Source organism: Populus nigra, chromosome 11, assembly GCF_951802175.1.
Source record: "Populus nigra chromosome 11, ddPopNigr1.1, whole genome shotgun sequence".
NCBI lineage: Eukaryota > Viridiplantae > Streptophyta > Magnoliopsida > Malpighiales > Salicaceae > Populus > Populus nigra.
The window spans coordinates 3,957,750-3,972,145 of NC_084862.1; the positions used below are offsets into that span (position 1 = coordinate 3,957,750).

At 31.2% G+C, this 14,396-nt stretch overlaps 2 protein-coding genes across 2 annotated transcripts; one reads left to right on the forward strand and one right to left on the reverse strand.

Moving 5' to 3' along the window:
• Positions 1 to 1,806: 1,806 nt before the first annotated feature.
• Positions 1,807 to 2,929, reverse strand: LOC133668830 (glucuronoxylan 4-O-methyltransferase 3). The gene has a single exon (XM_062088845.1). It carries the CDS (start codon positions 2,807 to 2,809, stop codon positions 1,904 to 1,906), a length of 906 nt encoding a protein of 301 aa, XP_061944829.1. The 5' UTR covers positions 2,810 to 2,929; the 3' UTR covers positions 1,807 to 1,903.
• Positions 2,930 to 8,281: 5,352 nt separating this feature from the next.
• On the forward strand, positions 8,282 to 14,321 carry LOC133668186 (uncharacterized). Its single transcript, XM_062087933.1, has 10 exons — positions 8,282 to 8,571; positions 9,314 to 9,488; positions 9,598 to 9,756; positions 10,870 to 10,963; positions 11,623 to 11,693; positions 12,122 to 12,173; positions 12,879 to 12,927; positions 13,024 to 13,158; positions 13,871 to 13,990; positions 14,076 to 14,321. The coding sequence occupies exons 1-10, from the start codon at positions 8,363 to 8,365 to the stop codon at positions 14,209 to 14,211; spliced, it is 1,200 nt and encodes a 399-aa protein (XP_061943917.1). The 5' UTR covers positions 8,282 to 8,362; the 3' UTR covers positions 14,212 to 14,321.
• Positions 14,322 to 14,396: the final 75 nt, after the last annotated feature.

The following is a 14,396-nucleotide window of genomic DNA, read 5'->3' on the forward strand; positions in this document are numbered from 1 at the left end:
ATCGCATCTACTAATCATTACAAAAAGGTAAAAAAAAAAAAAGGAAGGGATGGTAAAAAGTAAAAACACTATACCCCATGTACATTGTACTTTGTACGGGAATAGTGTTTTCACTGTCTTACTCTTTTTTTAAAAAAAAAAAAAAAACCTCATTGGTTAATAGTTAAAGATGGAATTGTCTTTGCAATAGGATAAATAGGATCATTTCGGTATTTTTAAATTGATCGAGAGCCAGATATGTATTCTGCTTTTAATTTATACAGTAAAATGATTTCTATGTCCTTAAAAATAAGAAATCATAAGGTTGTTATAGAGGAGTTTTTTGGTATTTTCGTATAAAAATGCATAATAAAAAAACCTATTTATCTTTAAAAAAAAAAACTTCAACTGATAGTGAGGGTCGTTTAAGTCTTTCCCCTTTGGAAAGCATAGTAAAAAGACCTACTTACATTTGAAGTCCAAATTCTTACACCTTAGGTTCGAGGGTGTTTTTATCATTGCACAATTGTTTTTTTTTTTTGTGATTATTAGGTTTAGTTAGGGGTAATTTTGTATTTTGATAAATAAAAAATATTTAACAAAAATCACACTCACTTGTCAGTAGCTGCGTCGTCTGCGACTGATTGTGTAGGCTAAAAACATTATTTTAGGGTTGTGTTTGATTCATATCGGTCATGCCTTCATGGCCTGATAACACGTGCACCAAACAAACCTCTAATTTAGCACCATTAATTATTATTTTTTTTATCTTCTCTCTCTTTGTCGATCTCCGCGTCCTACCCATAACTTTTTCAAATCAGCCCTTGAATTTCTCTTTTCTTTTGATTTAATCATTGTTTTTTTTATTACTATTTATTTTATTTAAAATAATTTATAAAATTAAAATTTTGTTTCACTTTCATCCTCATTCAATTTTCTCATTGATCTTCAATCTTTTAATAACTATTTATATAATCTGAGATAAATTTTTGAATTGATTTTTTTTATATAATTTCATCTTTCTTTATTTTTTTTCCTATTAGATTTTATTTGTATTCTTTTGATTGTTTTTTTTTTACTTTAGCAAAATTTTTAAATTGATATTTGTTTTTCAATTTCATCATTTAATATTAAATTAGTTTGAATTTGAGCTTCTTAGTTATACCCGTATCTAGGATTTGACAGGTTACAACTAACTTTAAGATATTCACTTAGAATTGCTTGAGTTTTTTTTTTAATCATTTTTAAGTTATTTTATTTTTTTAATTTTATTTTTTAATATGAGATTTTTAACTCAAAAAAGTAGACATTGTTTACTATTTTGTTTTTCAATTTCTTTTTATTCTTGCAGCTCATTTTTAACTTAAAAATATATTCAACAATAGTTAACTAAAAAAATAAGTTAAAAATTGAAATTGAGAAAGAAATTCTTGCAACTCATTTTTTTTAGTTAACTATTGTCAAACGTTTTTTTTAACTGTTTGTCTAATGTTGTTGCTACTTTTTAAATAAGATTATTAGATTATATGATGTTGTTAAATATAGTTAAATTAATGATCCGAATATTGAGTTTTTTTAAAAAAGAAAATAAATATTTTGTTTACATTAAAAAAAACACTGAACTGACCCACTCTACAGCGCATGACACTGTCTAGTAACAGACAAATTGGGATGTTCAATCGCAATAATTTCAACATCTTCCTCCTTCCACCAAATAAATTAGTAAAAACAAATACTAAGGTCGTTAATTTAAACAGAATTCCAGTGTTCAAACATCCAGAGGAGAAATTAATTAGTAACAATATATATAAAAAAAAAAAAAAAAACTTTGCCTGGTAATTTATATTTTATATGACAAGAAACAAAGATCAAGATAAACAATTAATAACAGCAAATTTAAGCAGAAAAGAGAGATGAGAAACCTCTAAGGACAATAAGGTTTTCCCGAACTAGTTCTATGAGTGGGAATAATGAAGTGCCTTAACCTCCCTTCTTGCTCAGTCATGTATCCTTCACAAAGAAAAGCCTTGGAGAATTTATCCTCCACAACTCTATCAACATCATGCACAAACACATCAGTCACTCCATTTTCTCTGTTTCTAGCCATCAATCCAGCTGTGTAGATTGCATTCATTCTCCCTGGAGCCTCATCATGGTACCCAGTAGGTGCATCCACCATGATCAAGTCCCATTCTACATCATAGATATCACCAGGGAACCCTTTAAGGGCAAGCTGACACTTGGAGAATCTGGGATCGCCGACTACTTTGCATTCATCTCTCATTCCTGTCTCCATGAGCCCATCTGCCTGATGCACTCTGGTGTCGTATGTCACATGATAGGACTCCAAGGTGGGCAGTTTCTCTCTGATCTGCTCAATCCAGGCCTTGTCCTCTTCCAGGAAAACAGTGCGGCCGCCGTGATTCAGAGATGTCCACATTAGACTGTCATGGCCAAGGCCAAAGACTAGGAAGTTGCAAGGTGACTTTTTTTCGAGGACCCTTAATGAGACTGAGATTTCCTTGAGGGTTTGTTGTGGGGTGATGTTTGTTGTCACATAATGGACAAGAGCGTTGGCTAAAGAAGGTGGGATCTTGGTGCATGTCGGCGTCAATGGAAGAGAAGGACAGGCTGCTGTTGATGGTTTTGGTTCTTCTTCATCAGTGGACAGATTTGATGAATCTGATAGATCATCATTTTCTGCTTTGGGGGATGAATTTGGTCTGGGAGACGAGTAACTTGACCAAGCAATCACCAAAAGGAAGAGGAGAAAGAATAAACCGAGGATGATGATCTTGATGTTAATGGGAGATTGGTTTTTGGACCTCATGGTTCTTGATCAGGCGTTTGGTTTTTCTTCGGAGGGCGAGCTAGAGAGTGGGGGAAAGGGATGATGAACAGAGGTTGAATTTAGTCCATATTAATGAAAGAAAGTGGTGGGGGGGGGGGGGGGTGGCGGGGCTGTGGTTGCTCCTAGGAGACAAGAAATTATTTGTTTTTGTTTTCTTGGAGAGGTATATAAGATAAAAAAGAAATATAAGATGCTTTTTTTTTTTTGCTTGATTAATTCAATATATATATATATATATATATATATATATATATATATATTGTTTTTGGAGTGTAGAAATGAAAGGCTAACAACCCATGAGCTTTTGATATGGATATCTGGTGGCATTTCATTGGAGAAATAAAGAAGGAAGTGACATGAAAATAGATGGGTGGGGATTGTAGCAATCATGGGTCCAATTTTTTAAAAAAAATCTTATATATTTGGTAAAGTATATTTTTATATTTTAAAAGTATTTTTTTATATTTTTCAGATATTTTAATACGTTAATATTAAAATTATATTTTTAAAAATAAAAAATATTATTTTAATATATTTCTAAATAAAATATACTAATTCAAGACTTTCAAGCACCGTGTTCTTGAAGCAAACAATTTGATGTTGACAAGAGAGCAAATAACATGGTTGGTTGGTAGATCAGATGCATTGGTGTTGGTGTGATTGAATAATTTATGCTCATTTCTCTTCCTATCTTGTTATTTATAAGTTGATTTGTGAAGAGGCCTACGATACCAATTACCATGGATTTTTTTTTAATTATTTTTGAAGAGTTGAGAAACGGGCAAGGTAGTTAAAACGTTTCGCATAGATAAACTAAAGCTTTGACCTTTTTAAAAAATAAAATTAAAATGATTTTGTTTTGATAAAAAAAAATTAATTATTCTTTTAGTATTTCAATTTAAATCATATCATAGATCAACATATTATTAGTGGACGCCTTCTTCTAAGATTAGGATAAAATGCAGATAAAGTGATTATAACATAATCTTTTATTTCTATTAATGTACAAGCTGATAAAATGTAGATAAAGTGATTATAACATAATCTTTTATATATATATATATATATATAATATATATATATATAATGGTTGCCCATCGATACCGAACACTTGGATGGGAAAGCATTACCAACCAGGAGATTGAAGAAGCAGCGATCAACATCTACCGACAAGCTTGGCAAACACTAAAAGGAAATTGAACTTTTGAACAAAAAAAAAAAAACTAAAAGACCATGTCTTGTTAGAGAATTCGTTGTTGATTTATAAGGTATTTTTTTTTGTTTTTAATTGATTTTTTTATAATTTTATCCCTTCATAATTAATTAATTTAGAATTAAATTTTATAATTTATTTCAGCTTTTTTTATGGTATTAAAAAAAATATCATAATATTAAATTGGGTCTTAATTTTAAAAAGAGAAATTTAGTTGTTTAATTGTTTGTAAAAAAAAAGAGGGTCAAAATTGAAAGTTAGTGAAATAAAAGCCCTGAGTATAGTTAAATGATATTTTTCTTATTTGGTCCTTAATTGTTTTTTATTAGTTCACCATTGAGTTTTTTTAAAAATCATTTTTTTATATTGTGTTGATTAATAATTATGTTTGTATTACTTTTTTTTCAAGTTATTATAATCTGAACTAAATAAAATAAAACAAATAACTTTCAAGTTATTTGCAAACATCTAACTTTATTTTAGTATAATTAAATAAAATATAAATTTAATAAAACAAAGGAATTGAACTAAGTTGAATTCATAATTTGGATTACATATTTAACTAGTGAATTCAAATTAACTTGAATAAATTTAATTTATTATTATTTTAATATGTAATAAATAAAAACAAGTATGTTTTTATTTTTTTTACTGCTAGAAAATATATTAATAACTCTTGCACCTTTTTTTTTTATAATTTCAATCCGCATTTAGCGACTACCTTAACATAGCACGGACAACTTATTCTATTTAAAGTAGAGCCTTTTCTTCATTTATTTAAATTATATTTTATAAAAATTGATACTCTTACAACGAGGCAAGCCAACATGCATGGCAGTTGGCATTTATAACTGTTAATTACCTCTTTTTGTTTTTTTTTTTTTCTCTCTTTTACCGTTGACCAAAAATTATGGATGCCCTTTGTAGGTGAAACACTTTCACCGATATAAAGGTTAGAGCATGATTGGGTCGGGGTATAAATTATATTTTTTAATTTTTATATATTTTTATATTGTTTTGATGTATTAATATTAAAAAAATTATTATTTTAATATATTTTTAAATAAACAATACTTTAAACAAATAAAAGCAAAGTTCATGATTTATAATTATATCTTGTGTTTGGCAGTGTGATAGCGGTTGTTTTTCAAATAATTTTTTGTGCTGAAATGCATGCTACGATGTTTTTTTATTTTAAAAAATTATTTTTGATATCAGCACATTAAAACGATTCAAAACATATAAATTATATTAAATTTTAATAAAAAAATTAAATTTTTTAAAAACATAATTTACATCGTATTTCCAAATAATTTTAGATCCGAAGACTATAATCTAAAAGCCATTAAACAAGATTTCAGATTATGTTACTTTTGATTATTATTTTTTAAATAAAGCTATCCCAAGTCTTGATTCTTGCTGACGTGACAGTAAAGTATATGGTATTAATTTTTCACACGAGGATTAACTTTCTTAGATTTTTGTTCAATCTTGACGCAAAAATAAAAATATTTAGAGCCCCACGCGTTTCTGCATATTTTTTTAAATAATTTTTTTTAAAATTATTTATTATAAAAAATATTTTTTTATTATTTTTTTATTTTAAATTTTTTTATTGTTTTTTTTATAAAGAGTGACTCTCCACTATTCACTATTCACAACAATGAAGAGTGAATTTTTGTAAAGGATGAATTAATTCACTCTCCACGCAAATAAAGAGAGTACCTAAAAGACTAGGGGAAGAACAAAGAAAAAACAGAAGAGAAGAAAATGGTTTCATTAAGCCAGTCCTCTATCACCATCATCATCATCTTCAAGTGTAGCAACAATTACGAAGATTAGGGGAAGAACAAAAGGAAAACTGTTAAGAACAACCTTGTGGTTGAACAAAAGGAAAATAGTTTTAGCAGGCCAGCCCAGTTGTCTCCTTCGATGTTTCCAGCAGCGGCACGTCTAGTAAAAAACAGCCCTTATGGTTTTCTCATATAGATAAAATCTACCCATACCCAAAGCACTGGTCAAGGAAGGAAGATGGGAACAATTTTACTATGTTTATAAATACAGTTGCATGAACAGGAAACAGAAAGCATCTAATTTCTGCTTATGCAAAATTGAGTTTTGAACGCAAATAAAAGTGAGGTCTGTACATTAAAACTACAGCTCATTTTATAACCAAATAATATGTCGGAACTATTAAATAAAAACAGTGTCGTAAATACTTAGCCAAACGGTCTCGTAGACTAGCATCTAAAAGCTATTAAACAAGATTTCAGATTATGTTACTTTTGATTATTTTTTTTATAAATAAAGCTATCCTAAGTCTTGATTCTTGCTGACATGACAGTAAAGTATATGGTATTAATTTTTCACACGAGGATCAACTTTCTTAGATTTTTGTTCAATCCTGACGCAAAAATAAAAATATTTAGAGCCCCACGCGTGTCCGTGTTTTTTTTAAATGATTTTTTTATTTTAAATTATTTATTATCAAAAATTTTAATATATATATATATAATATTAATATGTTTTTAAATAAAAATATTTTAAAAAACAACCACCATCAAACAACATCAACAATACTATCTTAATTGTTGGTGAATAGATGATATTCAAGTAGTGGCATAGGACCACAAATATACTCTTTCCAGTCGAATAATTTGGTTCAGCCGTCAACGTCTCCCTCCCTCTGTCAGGAGCTGGGACTTAGCTCTCCAACTTATGGAAAAACTTTGAATATTTCCTAAATCAAAACCTAAATTCATTTCTGAAAGAGATGCTATATAACCCAACATTTTGAATTTTTCTTTGAAGCTCTCAAGCTTACATCCATGAAAATTGAAAAGTAGTGAGCTCATGGAGGCTAGGACTGACTACCTTCTACTACTCTATTTAATCAAGAAAGAAACGAAAGCTAAATTTAAAATTTAAAAGGGCAATAAGGCATTAAAGGCTTATATAACCGTTAATTTCAGCACCTATAAAATTAATTGAGGTACGTGCAAGTTAATCCGAACACTAACATTAATCTAAAAAAAAATTATACCTCCCAGTCTAAGACTCGAGTTATAAATTAAATGAATTAATTCAGTTTAATTAAAATGATCTATTTGGGAGTGGTAGCTTTCATTTTTAGATGACTTTTAAGTGTGTTTTTTTTATTATGATTTTGATGTATTAATATAAAAAATAAAAAAAATTATAATTCATAGTAATTATACCTTAGTCTAAGACTCGGGTTACATGTTAGACGAATTAAATCGGAACAATTAAAATGATTTTGTTTTAAAATCTATTTGAGAGTAAGGTAACTTTCGCTTTTAGATGATTTTTAAAAGTATATTTTTCTTGAAAAAACATAAAATATATATATTTTTAAATATATTTTTTTATGTTTTCGATGTGTTGATATAAAAAATAAAAAAAAAATTTAAAAAAATAATTTTAATAAATTTTCAAGCTAAAAATACTTTTGAAAGATATCTTACACTGCAACATTTAATACACTTATTTTTTCAAATAGGTTTGATCAAGTTGATCATATCAACTTTAAATTGATTTTTTTTACAGGTCAGTCAAGTCTCGAGTTGAGCAGTAAAACTCAATCGGGTTTAATAATCTTTTAAGAGGCCTCTGTGTTTCTTTTCCCTAGACTCGGCATCTTTAGCCCAGCTTAAATCAAAACAATCCAGCCCATATGTGAAACAAGAGGCTGCCTTAGGCTTTGCCTCAAGACTTTCTCCATCTCTATGGAAAATCCCGTACTCATATTTTCATTCCGGTCCTTAAACTTTTAATTTAAACAACGAACATTCATCTATCCAAGCTACGTAGTTCCAATTGCATGTTACTCTTAGAAACTCTGCACTCAGTTCATCACATGATTTTCAAAATTTTATTACCATACAAATTGTGGAATCATTGAATCAAGAAATAATTCCAATTACTGTTCAAAAAAAGAAAAACATACAATTAGAAAAATAAGAAAATATGGATATAATCTTCAAAATTTAATATCTTATTGTGTATTTCTTTTAATCATAAGATATATACTTTTTAATTTAAAACATTAATTAAAATATTGATTATTATAGTTAAATTATGGTAATTAGATCAAATTTTTAATTTCAATTTTCACTTAATAATATTAGGCACGTATGTTAGGCAAGAATTAGCTAAGTTCAGGGACCATAAATGTCTTAAAGCTATTTGGATTCCTATTTTGAACAATGTCCGTTCCGCGAAAACTTTGAAAACAGAGCTTGCCCTGTTGTCGAAAGACGAAGCCGGCGGAAGAAGCAAAAGAGAGGGGGGAAGAGAGCATGAAGTTCTCAGTGAAAGCATGGAGCACGAGCAAGGGCAATACCACTGCAAGGACTGGTGTATTTCAGCTGGGAAACTGCCCTCAAATAGAAACACCTGCTCTCCTCCTTTCTACACGTAAAGGGTTACCCCATTTTATTTCGCCTGACCTCCTCCCTTCTCTCCCTATCCCTGATTCTTCTCTCCTTCATGTTAGCCCTCTTCACTTGTAAGTTTTCTGTAAGAAAAACCTTTTTTTTTGTTTTTCAATTCTTTTGCCATAGCTTGCTCAGGTAACCATCAACAAGTAAGGTTTGGGCTTTTGGGATTGAAATGCATGGGAAATGTTTGTTGTTGTGACTGTGAGAGTGTAGAAACCGTAGCAAGTTTTCATGCAAGGTAGTGTATATGGACACCTAACTAAAGACCCACATTTATGAATAAAACTTTTATCTGCGAAGTGAAATATAATGCAAAGATGTTGAGAATTTGATATGCATTGTGCATAATTTGTGATAGTCAAGTGATGGCATGGATTTCATTTATCTACGTGAGATAAGAGTAATGAAGTGGTCCTTTTCTGTAGCAGGATTGAGGAGTCATCAAGAACATGAGAGTTAGGTTGTTTAATGTTTTTCTGCTCATAAAAATGTAGAAACTGTGGGATATTTTTGTAGCATCTTAAGGGACAGGAAGATGCTTTCATGGGGCTTGGTCTTTTTGCCGATGAGTTTATGGAACCTAAGTTTTTGTTCAAGTACAATAACTGATTTGTTGTGGATTATCTCCGTTTTTTCCCCAGGGATTTTTAATCTTTTTTTTCTTGTGTCGCTCCCCATTTTCTATTCCTTTTCTCTTTCAAGTACTAGAAAATGAGGAAAATCTGACAGTGTAACTTTGAAATCTCTACGGTAAGAAATTTTGTGCTTTATTTACTTGACTGGTCGATGTGACATTTTTTTTTCCTGCAGCATGGAAGGAATTTCATCAAAAACAATATCCTCAATTGGAGGACTCCATAAAATGATTGGATTGCATGATTTTGGACTTGCTGCTGTAGCAAGGGATTCCATTCAATGCCTTCCAGAAAGTAGTGCCACAAATAAACTTGGTGCATCTTTTGAAACTCCTTGTGGTCGCCTTTTGGTAATTTAGCTTGCTCAATTCATTTAACGTCAAATTCTATTGGCTGATTTTTCAAGTCCTTGTGCTGGATTACTTTTTGAATATTTCCAAACTGATAATTTGCTGGCAGATTAAACCTGCAGAATACATGGGAATAATTTCTTCTTTGAGGCCAAATCTTTGGGCCACTTTGGCTGATGAAGTACCTGCATGGGTATCAAAGAAGAGGAACAAGAATTCAGTTGATCGAACTGTAAAGTGGCTTGATGAATGCATTGCACTAAGCCCGGTAAAAAATATTTCTTTTTTTCAAGTTAAATTAGTATAATTATCTGAAATCCATCTTTGAATGTGCCAAACCATCCCGATGGTTGATTTGTTTGGTTGGTCATGGTGCTTTGTAGTCTTGGAATAAAACTAGATTTTGTAGCATATGCGGTACATGGAAAATTCAACACATGAAATATGATGGACTATTGAGGTGTCATTTAGTTCAGTTGTGTTAGATTTAAACTTCAAATCTTTAAACTTATTGAATGCACTTTCAATGCTCTAGGGAAATATGATAGTCTTGTATTGAAACTAGATTTTTGTAGGAGACACGGTACATGAACAATTCAATTCTTGAATTTGATGGATTATTGCGGTGCTGTTTAGTTCAGTTGTATCATCTCTAATATTCAAATCTTTAAACTTATGGAATGCGCTTTTGATGCTTATGGGGAATAGATGCTTTAATATCAATATCCTTGTTATGTTTAGCTTTTGGGATAGTTTCAGGTAAATAGTATTCAATTTTATACTATAGATTTGCACATTCACATGTACAAGCATCTCACAACTTAAATTTCTGCTCAGAAGTTGTGAAGTTTCAGTATCCGGTCATTCATTTTTCTTGCTCTCTCTTGAAGATGTCTTAAATGATTTTCAAATAAACTATTTTTACAAGGTAATAAAGTCATGTCCAAGGTCCATATATCTATTTAGAGTACTTGAATGGCATCCAAAATGCCCATTAGAAATGGAAAGCAACTAGAAGAAAATAAAACTAAATAACTGAATTTGTTGATTTCTACAATGAGACTACATGATAGAGATGGGACAAAAGAATATTGATGCATGTCGTTGATAAGATATTGATTGTGGATGCAACATTAGCTATATGTAGGCCAAAACTGATTATCAGGGAACAATTATTTAATTTCATCTACCATGCTTTGATGATGATGATGATGCATGATTGATTATTTTGTGGGATACCCCTTGAGCTTGAAGTAGCCTGTAACTAAAGTATCAAGTATATACTTAATTTTCATCATGGCATTACTTGTGTAACTTATTCTTTCATTCCTAGAAATGGAAAGAAGAAGTATTCATATCATGTATCAATTATTAAATTTAGGCAGGTGGAGTTGCTTTTGGAGCCATTGTTGGAGGGTCTGATGTCGAAGAACGGAGGCGATGTGCACAAGAAGTAGTGAAGCGCAATGTATCAGGTATTGTCTTTCTTTTCTGTTTGATTTAAGTTACATATCATTCATGATATTTAGGTTAGTGATGCTTTTTTCTATATCAAAATTCTAATATAGACAAGGAGCGGGGGTTGGGGGTGTAAATCTATGCAACTGTGCTCTTCTGCCTTGGTCACCTTTTATTTCTTTTTTCCCCATGATTTCAATGCAATGCCAATTTCTTCTGACCAATGACTATGATAAAATAGCTGAAAAAATTCTCTTAGCTCTTCTAAAGGTGGGATATATTTCCCCTTCAATTTTATCATCTTCTTGCCACTTTGAAATTTGATACCATAATTTTTCTCAATAAAAGAAAACGACATTAGATTTCATTGGGTAATGGATTCCAAGCTATTAGGTCAGAGAATTATGCTCTGCATCGAGTAGGGCTCTACATATAGTCTGAAGTTTGAATGCATTAAATTCCCTTTGTATGAGCTGCACTTTTATTCATGGAATGACTGCATACTAGATGGCTTTCTGCCTTTCCACTTCCTTTATCTGCTCTCTCATATGTTCCCCATTTGCTAGGATTTTTGCTTGTTTAGTTATATGTATTTATAAAAAGATTCTTATCTTGGTATGTAGAATTGCTTTGTTTAAATCTTCTTCTCAAATTGATCATAACATGCATTTTGCAGGTTATTGGATTGGAGGATTTGGATTTGGAGAGAGCACTGATGAGCGCCCTGCTTTGCTTAGTGCTGTAACTGTGAGATGCTTAAACTCTTAAGTTAGGAAGATTCACATTTCCCCTTGATTATAGATGCCATTAAGTGTGAAATAATGACAAATCATGAACATAGATCAATGAATTTGACTTGCCAGTCGGCTTTGCAGGACAAGGCCTCTTCCAAGTTTTGAGATTTCTGTGTTTGTTTATCAGTGCTATCTTTTATCTTCTCTGAATCTGGAAGTTAAACCGATTGCATTTTGTTAAATGGTTGTTTAAAATAAAGTTTCTTATGGTAAGGAAATATTACTTGACAGCTCTATCTAGGCCTTGGAGCTGTTGTATGAAAACATGACTTGAACACTGCATAAATGGTCCTGTGAATCTCATTGGGATTGTACAGAAGATGAATTATTTACAGGGTTTAAAAAAATGTCTGAGTTTTAATGCTTCTATGACATGATCAGGATAGTTTACCGAAGGATGGGCCATGTCTGATCAGTGGACTAGGACTACCAGGTATCTTGTGGACTGTTTAATAATTCTTTGATTTTGTTTGTTCAATTTTTTGCCTCGGATATACTTTCATCTTTGTTATAGAGAGTTTCTCATGAATTGTTGCTATATTTGAATATCTAGTGGTTAAAAATTGTTGGCCCCTTCCTCGGTAATTTAAGCATTTGATTCCAGTGGGGTACGGATTTTTGTATCTGAGCTGGCTCTTCAAAAGGTCCCCGGTTCAAGTTTTTTCAATTGAAATTTGCTATCAACATTTGCTTTGGGCCAAGTTATGCTTTGGGCTCCACATGCTATCATGGTATAGCACATAAGGAGGGAGGATGGGGGTGTTAAAAGAGTTAATAGGTTTCAAATACTTTGTTGAACTCTTTCCAGATATTTTAAGCCATTGGGACTAAATACATTCTAACAAAACAAGTCCACTATTTAATCCACGGAAAATATTAATTTTCATGGTTTTTTGGCAATGAAAATAATTGATGGGAATGTAGTTTAATGTGTTGTAGGATTTTCTTTTATTGTTTTGAAGTAACATGATGACCAAATTAGTCTTTAAATATATAAATGATAGAGGGTACCGTTTTCAGATTAAATGTTTCGACAAAGTTCATGCTTTTGTATGTAGTTATGGATATGGATATAAATATGGATTATGGGAGTGGTTTGTGGAATAACAAGTGAATTCTGTTTTCCAATGCTTGTTAGAGGAGGTGTTGCAGGGTGTTGCTGCTGGCATTGATCTTTTTGACTCATCGTATGCACTTCTGTTCTCAATTTAACCTTGGAAGCTTCTTTCTCCTCATTGTGACTGTCTCCAAAAATGATTTTGTTTTTTGGGCAACCATTGCAGGTATATTTATCATCTAACTATTGGAGGCTTTGCACTTACCTTTCCACTGGATAACAAAACATATGCTTCTGATTTGAAGTTGACTGGTATGGGAATTGACCAGACAAAGATTAATCTGAAAGCAACTGTTTACAGGTAATGGACTTATTCTTTGTATACCTCTAGCTATCTGGATATTTTTAATGATCTCATCTGTTGAATTGAAGAGTTTAAGCTCCATCAACATCTCATCCTTGTTGAACATATTATGAATTGGAGAGTAGTAGATGTTATGGATTCCATTTTCAGTCAAATGTTTTTACTGAAATATAAAAGCCTTATGTTTCTCTGGTGGGTTATCATTGAGATTTCAAATATAATGTCTGTTAATGCTGTACCTTTGAAGGTAAAATGAACCTTCGTTGTAGTGTTTTCCTTTCTACAAAATAAATTTCAAATGACGAACAAGTTCACAAATTCTGCGATTCATGACAGAACTGAGATCAGATGGTGACCTTTTAGTCATGAATTTGAAAAGTAGAGCTTACTTTTCTTAAGCTTATTTCTCTAATACGGAACCAATGCAGAAAATGCATCCAAATAAACAATGCTCTTTTCTGAAATGGCCCATCTAGCCGTGACTCAAAAGGTTTAAACTTTAGGAGTGCATGCAGAAAAAACTTCCACTGTATAAATTTTGTTTCTATTTTATCAAATTAGTGCAACGGACAACCACGCATTAATTTTCTTTAAAAAATGCAAAGAAAAGAAGAATGACAGCCATTTTATTATTTGAGGGAAAGTATTTCCTATTTCAACAACAGTGCATTCCTCTTGGTGGTTGTTTACATGGTCGGTCTCCTTTCAGGAAAGATGCGACGCCAATTGTTGAAAGCTGCAGCTGCTATACTTGTCAGAATCATACTAAAGCTTACATCAATCATTTACTCAATGTTCATGAAATGTTGGCCCAGACTCTTCTAGAAATGTACAGTATCATTGCTTACCTCTATTAGGACACTGACACTGACATTGACGATGATGATGTTGACGGTTTATCCCTTTCATTGCAGACATAATACACACCACTATCTGGGGTTCTTCCGGTCAATAAGAGAAGCAATAAAGGAAGGCAGATTTGAGCAATTTCGGGAGATGTTTGTTGAGAAAAGGCGTATTCATCTTGCTGAAGTTGCTGTATGTGCATGATGTGCTCCTTTCTTTATCCGTTTTTTATTTTCAATTTTTTGAACTCAAACATTTTTATGTCATAACCTAATTTTGGTTTCTCAAAAAAAATTTATTTTTCATGTAGAAAATGTTCTTTTAAGAAAAATATTCCTATTTTTTTCTTAAAAAAATCAAAATTCAAAAAAACAATAATAATATTTCAG